Below are 14,316 nucleotides of genomic sequence, written 5' to 3' on the forward strand. Positions count from 1 at the left end.
ACCTTACTATTTCTGTTGTTACCTTTATTTAATATGCCACAGTAGTAAATCAGTACCTAACTATTGAATTTTTAGACCCATAGATTTAAAAGTAACGCATTGAGAAAAAAGGATAAGAAAAATACAGCTGTCCTTGTGCGTCTTCTTATGTGTGCTCTAAATACATTTTTTATGAAATACACAGAATGAGCAGAATACCAGAGGGACACACAGTTGACGCAGTTCTTTAACAATAGAGCAGATATCATATGTTTCTCATCTGCAGCGGCTGGTTTCCATGACCCACTTGGAGACTCAAACTATATGCACATTAGATCATTGTTCTTTATTCTGTCTTAATTTAAAACAAATGCGCTACACTTATCATGTCCGCATGCTCAGAGGGTCGCTGACTGTTTATGTACATTTCAATTAGGTCTAATCTTTGGGTCCTGCTGCTGCAGTCGCTGGATAAAAATCACTGTCCCCTGAAGATGCACTGTAAATATAATGATGATGAACTTTCCATGGAAACCATTTGTGATGATTGAAAGCCATACTGTCAGACTCTGTTTTTTCCTTCTGTTCTTGGCCTCCTAGCTCAGCCAACACATAATAGAACCTGGACATTAGGAAGGGTTTTCTGATTACCACTGTCTCTGTAGAAGCACTCTGCGCACATTACGTCATAGAGCTGGATTTCTGCTGCGTTTGCTGTACAATGAAAACAGGACTAATAGGAGTGTTTAGAGTCTTATGAAGGTACAGATGTACAGTGTCTCCTTCCTGTTCTTTTCATAGAGCGCTGATAGAAAGACAAGGTGTTCCTGTTGTGGCTCAGACTGTTAAAGAATTGAATTAACCAGAAATGAGACGAGTCTTAAGTGAGAGTTAGATCTTAACGTAAATCCGGCTAGCTTGTAATGAGACGCTGATGATTCTAGCAGGCCGTCCACACGTTTCTGTGATCTGGACCAAATGGAGACACCTCAGTGAGTGAGAAAGTGCAGTAGGAACATAAAATTCACCCAAAAATAATTGTGAAAGCTCCTAGCTTCTTCTCTTTGCTGGCATTTCACCTCTAAAATTTGTTGAAGCAGCAACAACAGTCACAACACATTCAAACCTCTGTGGTTTGTCTGCACTTGGAGCACGGAAAAGAAAAATGAGGTAAGTTGGCCTGAGGACCGTGTGATCTCATTACCCCACAAATTCTGTGAGCACAACATAATATGATGTTATATCACCCTTAGATATTCCTGGAATGCTGCTTTTTTACAAGAGTCGACCGGAGTGCATTTCCCCTCAAGATCCCCTCATGCTGATTTGTAGAGTTTGGCTCTTGTAGCGCACGTCTAAGTTGGTTTTAATCAGGACTTTCCAAAAATAAAGAAACAGCATTCCTAACTGTCCCACGATTAATCTCACATGAGTTAGTGTCCTGTGTACGAATGTCTTTGGTTAGAACGGATAAGTCCACAGATTTAACGGGGGGTGCAGGGATTATTGGAAATCATGGTGGCATTTTGGATTTTCCAAGGAACAGTTGGAAAACAGTTGGTAACAGAGAGGAAAACAACAACTTGTTTTTCGCCTTCTTAATAAAACAGAAAAAAAATAGAGTGAATTCCAGTCACCATGATACATGCAGCACTTATAAATAATAAATAGCTCCCAGTCATTTAATGTCTACATACAAGTTTAGCTTTTTGTGTTAAACTAAGAGAAATAAAGTTTTTACAACAGATTTATTATCATGTAATAGCATGAAAAATAACAGTGCGCTAATTGTAAGATTTTTCTCTAATACCAATATAATCTGTACTGATAAGATAAGATAAGATAGAACTTTATTAATCCCTCGGGTGGGTTCCTCTGGGAAATTCGACTTCCAAAAAGCACAGCAACGACCGAAGTTACAGTTACAGAATTGTTATATATATATATATATACACACACACACACACACACACACACACACACACACACACACACACACACACACACACATATATATAAATACAGAGACAAATATAAATAAAATATACAAAGGGGATAAATAGAATAAATAGGAATAAAAAATAAAAAATACAAGTGAATTGCACATTTCAAGTATTGAGTCTATTGCACTGTTGACTATTTACAAAAAGTATTGCACAAGGTATTGTACAGTGAGGTGAAGAGGCACTACAGCTTAGTTGTTCCCCCCTCCTTTGTCCTCCTGTTTCCCCTCCCTCTCCCCTCCAGAGAGGAGTTAAACAGTTTGATGGCGTGTGGGACAAAGGAGTTTTTAAGTCTGTTAGTTCTTGTCTTGGGGAGAAGCAACCTGTCACTGAACAGACTCTTCTGATTGTTTATGGCCGTGTGCAGAGGATGCCCAGCATTGTTCATAATGTCCATCAGTTTCTTTAATGTCCTTTTCTCTGCCACTGTCACCAGAGTGTCCAGCTTCATGCCAACCACAGAGCTAGCCCTCCTGATCAGTTTCTCCAGCCTGGATGAGTCTTCTTTGCTGTGCTGCTCCCCCAGCACACCACAGCATAGCATGATCTCATTGTGTTATTTAAGGAGGCAACAGAAAAAAATCACAGTTGACTGACTAAGATTGCAGTGTCAGTATTTAAGGTCAGGATGTGAACGTCACTAAAGAGGAGCTCTACCAGAACCTGACTAAAGAGCAGGCAGACTACTGTCTGTCACACATGAAGCCCTACCTCGACAGCAAGGGCCGCGAGCTGCCGTCAGCTTTCGACTTTGTCGAATTCACTCGCTCGCTCTTTGTCAACTGATCCTTTCCCCTTTCCCCAAGTAATCCAAACCATGCAGTGACATATTAACGTTATCTTGTGGATGGGCTCTTCTCAAGGATTTTCTTAGGTCGAGTTTGGTCCGATTTTGGTGTCTTCTTTCTGCCATATGATGACAATTGCCTCTGCCCATCAGGAATCTCAACAAGAACTTTTATTCAGAACTATTTAACCTACAAATAAACATCCTTACTTTGCTAATGTGTTTATATTAGTCTAACCATAGCTTTGTAGTTAGACTCCAGGTGCATTTGGACACAGAGATGGTGCATAATGGTTACCACACAGATGCTTCTGGGTCATTTCACTCCTTTAGGAACCTTCCTGAGAATAAAATTTACAATCCAGCCTTTCTAATTCAATCGCATTTTCAGAAGGAGACCAAATCAACGCTCTCTGCTGTGTTGTGTTTTATCCCCTTGGTGGAAGTGCAGTATTTAAAGCAGATGTGTACAGCTTTAATAAAAACTTGAGCAGTGAGCAGGAAGTTCAACATCATGTTTCCTGATGTGCGATGCACTGCTGAGGTTGAGCAGCGAGGGGTGGGGTATATCCGCTATGTAATCTTGACATGTTCAGAACTGCTGTTTATATTTGTGTTTATGTTCTCGCTAATCATCAAATGCCGCGATAATCAGCCATATCAGTAGAGCTCTGTAGCGCACATCTGGCTCCCAGACTGGAGTAGAGTACCGGTGAATGTGGGAACATGTTCACATTTGTGTGAATGAGAGAGTGAATGAATAGTGGTATTGTAAAGCGCTTTGGGTGCCTTCAAAAGCGCTATATAAATACAATCCATTATTATCCATTATTATTTGCACAGCAGGACCTGGCATGAGTGCTCAAGTTAGATGATGTTTTTTACCGTGGAGCTGCTGATATACACAGTGTTTCTGATTCATAAAATAAAGCACACTGTGCATCTCAGTGCTGATTTTTATTCTCTCTCTTTCAGGCCCCAAGCTGTCAATGGGAAAACAAGAGGCCTTTGAGATCTTCATAAGAGACCATGAAGACCACCTAACCATTGAAGACAACAAGAGTCTGCTGAAACAGAGGTTAATGACTAGTAGAACAAAATATTATCCTGATAATGCCCAAATTAAGGCAGACTACTTCAACATATAAGCAGTACCACAAAGTTCAGCATTTCAAGGATATCGTTTTCTTCTCGGGCACCTCTTTCTCTAACACCAGGAATCAGTCTGAGTGGTCACATGAATGTGGTTAACAAAGTCACGTTCACTCAGGAAAATGATTCTTTGCCCTCATAAACACGGAGCAATAGTTTTGAGTAAAATTCAAATTACATATACAGGGAGTAGGGATGGGTACCGGTGTCACGGCACCGGTTCTGACATAAACGGTAGTAACCAGACCGAAAAGCAGCGCACATTTCGGTGCTTTTTTCCCCTGAGCTGTGATACACTTCTAGCCAATCATTTTACGTTTCCGAGGATAGTAGGCGGGGCCAGGTACGTACGTTCTTTTATGCAGAGCTACAGATTAAAAATGCCCAAAGGCGAAGCGGTCAAAAGTCTGGCTGTACTTCACAGCAAAATATGCAAACTCAGCAGCAACAAGTGCTTTAAGCTGATACTGTGATACTGTCAAAGGAAGTAACACCTCGAATCCGATGAAACACCTGGCGACGCATAGCGGGTTTTTTTTTTAAAAGCCGAGAAATGCGCCGTATTTGATGGCAGCAGCAGCCGTTCTTCTCTGCGTGAGTAGCTTCATGTTGTTCGTGTGTAATTTACGTTGAGTAGGCTAACCACGTTATTACATTAATGCATGTAAGGTGAACTAGCAAACATCATCATAGCTACATGCGGCTGTCTTCTTGTTTGATGGCAGATACTCCCTTCACCCTGGCCAAAAAGGCTAAAATGACCAAAGAAAAAGAGGGAAACAGCTAAACATGAGAGGTTTTTGGACAACGTTTGTGTTTTTTACATTGTTTAAGCACTGCTTCCAGCCAAGAGTGATACCATATATGCCCCATAGCTGCAGAAAAGGCTAACATTGTTATCTTTTTACAAAAAACCAGCTGAATATGAGAGGTTTTTGGACCAATTTTGTGTTCTCCATTCTTTAAGCACCGGTTTGAGCACCGGCACCGTTTCAAAAGTACCGATTTGGCACCGGTATCAGATAAAACCTAAACGATACCCATCCCTAACAGGGAGTGCAGAATTATTAGGCAAGTTGTATTTTTGAGGAATAATTTTATTATTGAACAACAACCATGTTCTCAATGAACCCAAAAAACTTAATATCAAAGCTGAATGTTTTTGGAAGTAGTTTTTAGTTTGTTTTTAGTTTTAGCTATTTTAGGGGGATATCTGTGTGTGCAGGTGACTATTACTGTGCAGAATTATTAGGCAACTTACCAAAAAACAAATATATACCCATTTCAATTATTTATTTTTACCAGTGAAACCAATATTACATCTCCACATTCACAAATATACATTTCTGACATTCAAAAACAAAACAAAAACAAATCAGCGACCAATATAGCCACCTTTCTTTGCAAGGACACTCAAAAGCCTGCCATCCATGGATTCTGTCAGTGTTTTGATCTGTTTACCATCAACATTGCGTGCAGCAGCAACCACAGCCTCCCAGACACTGTTCAGAGAGGTGTACTGTTTTCCCTCCTTGTAAATCTGACATTTGATGATGGACCACAGGTTCTCAATGGGGTTCAGATCAGGTGAACAAGGTGGCCATGTCATTAGTTTTTCTTCTTTTATACCCTTTCTTGCCAGCCACGCTGTGGAGTACTTGGACGCGTGTGATGGAGCATTGTCCTGCATGAAAATCATGTTTTTCTTGAAGGATGCAGACTTCTTCCTGTACCACTGCTTGAAGAAGGTGTCTTCCAGAAACTGGCAGTAGGACTGGGAGTTGAGCTTGACTCCATCCTCAACCCGAAAAGGCCCCACAAGCTCATCTTTGATGATACCAGCCCAAACCAGTACTCCACCTCCATCTTGCTGGCGTCTGAGTCGGACTGGAGCTCTCTGCCCTTTACCAATCCAGCCACGGGCCCATCCATCTGGCCCATCAAGACTCACTCTCATTTCATCAGTCCATAAAACCTTAGAAAAATCAGTCTTGAGATATTTCTTGGCCCAGTCTTGACGTTTCAGCTTGTGTGTCTTGTTCAGTGGTGGTCGTCTTTCAGCCTTTCTTACCTTGGCCATGTCTCTGAGTATTGCACACCTTGTGCTTTTGGCCACTCCAGTGATGTTGCAGCTCTGAAATATGGCCAAACTGGTGGCAAGTGGCATCTTGGCAGCTGCACGCTTGACTTTTCTCAGTTCATGGGCAGTTATTTTGCGCCTTGGTTTTTCCACACGCTTCTTGAGACCCTGTTGACTATTTTGAATGAAACGCTTGATTGTTCGATGATCACGCTTTCAGAAGCTTTGCAATTTTGAGACTGCTGCATCCCTCTGCAAGATATCTCACTATTTTTGACTTTTCTGAGCCTGTCAAGTCCTTCTTTTGACCCATTTTGCCAAAGGAAAGGACGTTGCCTAATAATTATGCACACCTGATATAGGGTGTTGATGTCATTAGACCACACCCCTTCTCATTACAGAGATGCACATCACCTAATATGCTTAATTGGTAGTAGGCTTTCGAGCCTATACAGCTTGGAGTAAGACAACATGCATGAAGAGGATGATGTGGACAAAATACTCATTTGCCTAATAATTCTGCACTCCCTGTATATACAGTAATGGACTTCTATACATTTTACATCAGATTAAAACTTTGGGTGTAAGATTCAGATAATTATTTATTAAAAGCTAGACATTTTAAATGAGAATAAGAAAGAAAAGTATGTCTTTGTGCCCCCCATTTCCCTGCCCTATCGGCCCCCCTGGCTAAACTTTGCTAGATCCGCCCCTGCACAGTTACCAGCCGTCAGCTGCGTAGAAAAAGATCCTGGTCCAGAAAGTAATATTAAATAAATTCTAACAACAGCTTATCAAGGTTAAACATTCTGCTGATGTTCAGCCACTGGTTTCCTCTTTCTGGCGCAAAGTGGGCCAAAAACAAAGAAGAGAGACGGACTTGGACAGAAAAGCCGATCAGCTGATCGTTAATCAGTTTCATGACTGAAGTAGCAACAGGAGAGGGAGGGAGAGAGAAGAGGCAGTCGCTCCATATATTGGTTGTTAAGCTTAACGTGGGAATGCTTTACAAACATTCAGATATTAACTTACACACTTGCTTTACTTCTCTCTGGGATCACTTCCTCGGAGATGAAATGCCGGTTTGGTAGGAGGCTCCAAATACACACAACCGCTCTATCACATGAGCACACTGCTCCGTGCTATGGTTATGGGCCGAGTTACGCTGTGTCGCAAGTTTTGTGAGGTGCTTTATTGATATTTAATGGATCGGGTTACATTTTTTATTTCTCTCCGATATCCGATCCAGTAATTTACGTCAGTATCGGACCGATACGTAATATCGGATCGGTCCATCTCTAGTAAAGACACATTATTGTTGTATTGTTTTTCAGTGGATTTTCTATCCTTAAGAGATGCCAGACATTTCCACAATCCAGATGTATAAACAGCACAACAGGCCAGAGGAAGCATATGTAAATGTGATTTTGGGGGTGAACTTTGCTTTTAATTCTTTGATTCTTTTGAACAGATCAGCAGAGGCCCGGAAACTTGGAGAGGAACTGAATGAAGCCAGAAACAGAATCAGTAAGTTTTCTCATTCTTTTTGAAAAACACATTGCACTCAAGAGCTGCGTAATGTTCAGGTGCGCAGTCTTCTGTCATAGAATAGAATAGAGCCCTCTATTCAAAAGAAAGATATAAATAGTAAAGACATCATCAGGAATTAATAGCAAACAGAAGAGAGGGATATATACAAAACAAGAGAAAGGCACACATCGGAGAGCAAATTGCTGGGAAGCAGTGCAAAAGGACTTGATCATCCTAATGGAAACTGAGATACAGTTGATAAGACGCTCCATTGAGTTCTGTGGTGTGTTCTTCTGTGTTTACTTTACCACACATCAGCAGCAGAAGAGCTAACATAGCATGAAGCAAGCTAAGACCAAAGAGCGAGCAGTTTGGAGGTTCATGCTGCGATAGCAACAGCCTTTCGCTATGTTTCAAAAGGTTTTTCTTTTTCTGTGTGTTCGGAGATACAGTGGTGTAAAAACAGTGCTTGCCCCTGCTCCTCACATGTAGGTTTGGATTTTTCCCCCTTAATAAGAAACACCTTTATTTAGAAACTGCATTTTGTGTTTACTCAAGTTATCTTTGTCTAATAGTAAAATTAGTTTCATGATCTGAAACATTTAAGTGTGACAAATATAAAAAAAAAATAGGAAATAAGGAAGGGGACAAAGACTTTTTATACCACTGTATAGGAAGAAGCTGAAAGGGCGTTGATTTGATGTTGGGAAGCTTCTGTTGTTACTATGGCAACATAACGTCCTCAGCTTGATTGATATTTAATATTTAACTAGTTTCATATTTTACTTCACCTGTTTCTTTCTGACAATAGGCGACAATAATGCAGTTTTATTTTTCTTGGATTTGTTGTCTTGTGTCTTTACTTTTGAATATTTCCCAATTTAGTTATTTTGGCCAGTTATTTTAACAAGTTCCATATTAATACATTTGAAACAGCCTGAAGATTTCCACATTTGGATTTCCGGTTACTGAAGATTCCAACCTGTGCTTTTTACTTGGCTGTCACTCTTGTGCTGTTCTGTGTGATATCCATAACGGGTAAACTTGGCATTGGCTTAGGCCAAAGCTTAGTGGTTCTAAGCCTTATGTTGTTAGTCTGGGACTATATTCACTACACAATGTGTGTCTTCTAAAGGCCCACAAGTGACCCAAAGTGAAGATTAGACAGAGACTGTCTCATTTGCACTTTGTTTCTTATTTCCAAGTAAATATTTTTATTTCTGGATTCTAATTGAGTCATAATTCAAAATAATTCTTATGTATTGTAAACTTGGTTTATGAGTTCATTCTCTGCCTGAAACAAGCTGAACTAGGAGTCTGTCATACTTCCACGTAACACGACATTCTATGACACAAGATGAGGCTTCCATTAAGAACAACGCTCTGAGAATGCAGAGCCTTTTGAGGAACTGAGCTAAAAGAATTACGTTAAATAGCAACAGACATCTGAAAACATTCCAGTGATAACTTTCTTGATGTTGGCTAGATGCACTGAGTCTTCTTCTTCGTCTTCTTCGTCTTCGTCTTCTTCTTCTTCACTCACTATGTGTTTATACACCTCTCTGCATTTAACTATTAGTTATTACTGATCTCTCTTGTTTTTTTCTTTTGTTACTTTTGCGTTTCTTTATTTTTTGCTTTTTTTTTTCCATTTCAGTTTTGTGCAGGTAAAAAAAAACCCTTCATTTTAAAAACTCCTAGAGCTGTTCCATACAGAAAAAAAAGGAAAAGCAGAGAAGGTGCACTTTAATATAGAAATCATAAAAGATGCCTTGTTAGAAGCTCAGTATTGTGTCATAACCTGCTGCTGTTTACAGAAACACTAAAAGCCAAGTCCTGTCGCCGCTGGCAGTGAGTTTAAATTATATTAATGTTTGGTTGAACTTTCCAGTAAACTCAGAGCAGTTAAAATGTGTTTTTATCTGGTTTGCGTTTACTACTGCAAGCTACATTTATAAATTTCCCTGCTCTGTCTGTGGCTCATTTCACATGCCGTTGAAATGGATAGGTTTACACCAACGCCTGGCATCAGCGCTGCCTCCGAGCACGCTCAGTGGTTTAGTAGCATTTGCCCGTTAGCACCACACATGCCAGTGTACACTTATCACCCTCTGAATTCATTTTTTTTGTCTTTAGCCTTCACTGCATGAGGTGCTGACACAGACGAATCTGTCACATGTCATGCAGAAATCAACCCTGACAGCATGCAGATTATTAACTCTTTAAATGTGTTCTGCAGACCACACAGTGAGGCTGAAGCGAGGAAAAACTGGATTTTTACTAATTTATCCACATTCCTCATCTTAGTCAAACATCTCAATGCTGTCAAAGCTTATTACATTTTTAGGTGCACAGAGCTGCATTCTTCCTGGATGAGAGATGGTGTTTTTAGTGGCTGGAGAGTGGCTCGCTGTGTTTTAATGCCATCTTGGAGGGTTTGCTCGGAAACTTTACACCACCTGTGTCTCATGGTTAAAGGAGAACATGGAAACTTTTAGGATAATATGAGGTGCTTTTTTCTAAAGGACCCAACTTGAGGGTTAGAGGAAGCATCAGTCTCTAGTTTATGCTGTATTTCTTGGCCTCACTATGACTCTAGAGATCAGTCCTACTGCAGAGACGCATTCTGAAACCATAGGTCGAAAGAAGAGATTTCTATTTAGAAAGTCACAGATGCACATCTTCTGTAGCAGGAGTATGAGACTGATGTGATTCTGAGCTCCCACTAAAGCAATTTGTGTGAAGTGGCGAGAATGAGAATCAGTACCTCAAAGTCTGAGACCGTGGTTTCATGGCTCCAGAAGGCTAAGCTTTTGATACACCTGTCAATCTATGTTTCAGTCATCATCGGTACTTGAGATCTGAGCAGTAGTCAGGAAAGTGAGCTCATGAATGCAGGTTTACACATGGGGTGAACAGTTTGGACATCAGGATGGAGCTCAGAATAAAGCTATTGCTCTTCTGTTTCTTTGGAGGTTTTCTGAGCATTCCCAATTTGGAAAGGGAGAAATTATATATGTTATCTGGATTGGGAAATTCTTGGAGGAACCAGAACATTTTGTTAGGGAGATGGACGTCTGGAATATCCTGTTTAGTCTGTTCCCAATGCTACGCTGCTATAGATACTGTATGTGCAGATTTGACCTAGATCAGTAAAACCACTGTATAAGAACGTAGATTCTGAACATTCTTATTTATTTGAATTTACTGTAGAAGAACCCCAGCTGTCATAGTCCGGGAGTGTTGGTTTTGGTTTTTGTTGGATTTTTCTTGGATTACTGTATTGATTTCTTTTATTCTACCAGATTGCAAGCTTTTCTGTGACATCTTTGAGTCTTTTCATTCTTTGTTTTACTTCATAGTTATTCTGGTGATGCCTTTCAGTTTTCCTGTGTTTTGTTTTATGTCTCAGTTTTGTGTTTCTGTTTTCTGCAGCACAGTAATACTTTGCCGTATTTTTACAAGGCAGCTACAGTTCCAAATGCATGTTTGTGGAGGCAGGAGGTTGTCCTAAATCAAAATCAATAGCGCTTTCTGAATATTCAAGTGGTTTGGTTATATATTTATTCCTGAGAAAAATTTCTAAATTCCAGATTTCTTATATAATGTTCCTAGAAACACACACCTGTTTTTACACCAGTTTTGGTGGGGCAGTTCTGTTGTTTCTTACTTTGTTGAGGAATTTGGGCCAAGCATGTGACACCGTCTTTGGTATCACTTTGATTTCACCTTCGCTGAAGTGACCCACAGATGCAGGAAAAATGAGTATGGAGCCGGAGATGTGCCACACTTTTTAGAACAAATACCAGAAGAGAAATATTGTAGTCTTTGTTAACATGAGCTGCATTTTACTGCGCTGACTGTTTCTGTGATTAATTCCTGTGCTATTAGCCGTATATTAAAGTGGTTTATAAAAAGTCCATAGTTTAGGTCAAAGCCTCAGTCAACAGCAGCATGAACCCAGCTGTCCTACAAAAATGGAGAATGTTTAGTGCAGCTCTCTGTTTAATAGAAACAAATCTTGCTTCCTGTGTTCTTGCGGTTCTTTATTTGTCTTGTGAATTTTAAACATTTACCAGATTACTTGTGGATATTATTCTTCATCTACACATAGGTCAGATGCTGGAAAGCTGGGCTGCAAGTATGGTGCTCAAATCTCACCTCACTTTGGTATTTATGTGGCATATCACATTCAACCTCCCGGCCACAAAAATCACCAAATATTTATTGAGGCTTGTAGCTTGAAACCAGCCTTTAAAGTCGACAGCACGTCTACTGACGGTGGTGTGGGGGGGAAACCCTGTGTGGTTTGGAAGAGTTTTTGGTGTTGAGCTCACAATCTTGTCCTGGATGGAGAATAGAAGCACTGAAGTCTGCACCCCACCTTTACTTGACAAATATCCTGGATTTTTGTTGTTGTTTTTTTGGTCTGTTTTGGGACTTGAACTGGCTTTTGTGACCAAAAAGTTTTGATTCTTTTTTATTTCTCTGATCATTGCTGGGACAGGTAAAAAAGTAAATCTGTTGTACATTAAACCTTTTGAAACCAGAGTCATATTGGGTATATGGTGTCTCCTCCCTCCCACTGATACCCTGCAGATCCTGAAGGAAATAAGAGATATTTGTCCCTTGGCCAGTATTCAGTCTTTTACTGTAAACACAGTTCACACAGTCACTATTGAACATTTTCTATCTCAAACTTTGGCTGCATGTGTGGTATGGTATTTACCGGTAGTTGTTTAGGTTATTTGTCTAATCCTGGTCAAAATCATTGAATCAGATTGTCTGATTCAGGCACAGACTGTACATAAAAGTTAGATGTAGCAGTGGTGCTGTCACCTATTGTGTTGTTTTGGAGCTTTTTACCTGTTGCTTTCTTGTTTTTTGATTGTTTTTGTTTTTTGTGTTTGAGCCAGAAGTGACCATGTTTGAATGGGACACTGGTTAGCTTGGATGGCTACATGCAGTTCAGTTTAATTCAATTCCATTCAATTCTATTTATATAGCGCCAGATCACAACAACAGTCACCTCAAGGTGTTTTATGTAGTAAGGTAAGACCCTATAATAATACAGAGAAAACAGTCAAAACCCAAATAATCATATGACACCCAATGAGCAAGAGCTTTGGCGACAAAGGGAAGGAAAAACTCCCTTTTAATGGAAGACGCCTCCGGCAGAACCAGGCTCAGGGAGGGACGGCCATCTGCCGTGACCGGGTGAGCGGAGGAAGGCAGGAGACAAAGACATGGATCTATAGACAGTAACTTTACCAACTAAAACTGGAGCATACTTAACATATTTCTTGGATTGTCTGTAAATGAGCCATATTTTTGTCCGACAGCTGCATTAAAAGTATTCAGAAAGGTGTCAAAAACACTGGCTGCGTTAGAATCTACGTCCCTAATAATACAAACTTTATTCCTTAAAAGAATTTAAACAAGTAAGTTTTTTTTTAAAAAAGTTTTTGTTCTAGGCTGCAAAGATGGTTAGTTCAGCTTTAAAGTTTGATTTGTACCATAGGAGTCAATACAGTACTCACTTTTGTAGCCCACCTCAAGTGGACATTAGAAGTACTGCAGTTTTTGTAGTTTATTTTTCAAACCCATTTTAAAGAGATCGTTGCTTGGGTGCAGTCCATGAGCCTTTAAGAGAGATGTGTGACGAGTTTACACAGAAGATATTTGGAAAATTTATGGCTAAATAAAAGGGTGGGGCCATGCAGGGGCTTCGGGCGAATATAACAGATCTGTTAAAGAATACTTTGGCCATGACCATGTACGGATCAGAGTGAACACAAAAGCCAACCAAAAAAAAAAAAAGTGCTTTTTATGTTGCCTTCACGTGCTCCCTGCCCCTTTTTTGTACCCTGTCATCATAGCGTGGTCATGGCATAAATATTTTTTAATCCTTTTATGTTATTATGAAAGGGGTTGTGGGTCATGTTTGAGAGAGCTGTGTCTGTTAGTGAAGTTTCAGGCTGCCCACCTCACCACAACGCGAAGCCACAGGGCGTCTCAGTACAACTACATTTTCAGCTATCCACACACAACCCAGCTTCATACTCCATAGGCATTTGGAAAAACACTGTCATCATGGGCACACTGTGTCAGGGCTGCTCATTTGTAATGTTTCACATCATCCATTCATGTCTCTGCTGTCTACTGAAACCCTCAGAAAAGTGGTCCTGGAAGACGAGCTGGTTACACGGGCACTTTGCAAACAGATTTAAAGTATTCCACAGGAGAAAGCCGAGCAAGAGCTCTAATCCAACCATTTTGTGGCGTCATGTGAGGTGTTACAGAAACCCACCCCCCTCCTCCCCCCCACATACTTCATCTGGATTTCCCATTTTCTGATTTCCACTTGAGATAGGGTTGTATTATACAAAGAGCTGCAGCACAGCAGCGTCTATAAGTGAATGACACCTGTGGGACTTTAATGGAAACACCACAGAAGATACTGCCATTCAACACTGCTTTTATCTCGTAGCCTGGCTCTGATCTAAACATGAAATAAACATGAAATTGTATCCTGTGTTCGTCTTATGGCAAAAGCATCCCTGGACATTTTTTGTTCCTTTACTTACAACTGTCTTCTACTACCGAAGCGGTTTATTAGCAATTTCTCCAACAATGTAATTAAACACTTCAGTTCAGCAACAGTAAATGACTTGCCCATATGTAAAGACTGCACTATAGCCACGAGAATCAACATTCACCCGAATGCCTCCTTCTTGTTGCTTCTTTGCTTACTGAAGACTTCATTTAGAGGACTATGGAAGTTT

General features: G+C 40.3%; 1 protein-coding gene across 6 annotated transcripts in view; it reads left to right on the forward strand.

Annotated features, from left to right (window-relative positions):
• Positions 1–14,316, forward strand: part of kif6 (kinesin family member 6) — an 81,590-nt gene that overhangs the window by 56,951 nt on the left and 10,323 nt on the right. For all 6 annotated transcript variants that reach the window (XM_085391528.1, XM_085391527.1, XM_085391529.1 and 3 more), the window contains 2 exons: positions 3,745–3,847; positions 7,473–7,528. In XM_085391528.1, coding sequence (XP_085247654.1) covers positions 3,745–3,847; positions 7,473–7,528 — 159 coding nt within the window. The remainder of the gene's footprint in view (positions 1–3,744; positions 3,848–7,472; positions 7,529–14,316) is intronic.

This window comes from Rhamphochromis longiceps, linkage group LG19, assembly GCF_057381845.1.
Source record: "Rhamphochromis longiceps isolate RC_006_pf linkage group LG19, R_longiceps_female_GT1.1, whole genome shotgun sequence".
Lineage (NCBI taxonomy): Eukaryota > Metazoa > Chordata > Actinopteri > Cichliformes > Cichlidae > Rhamphochromis > Rhamphochromis longiceps.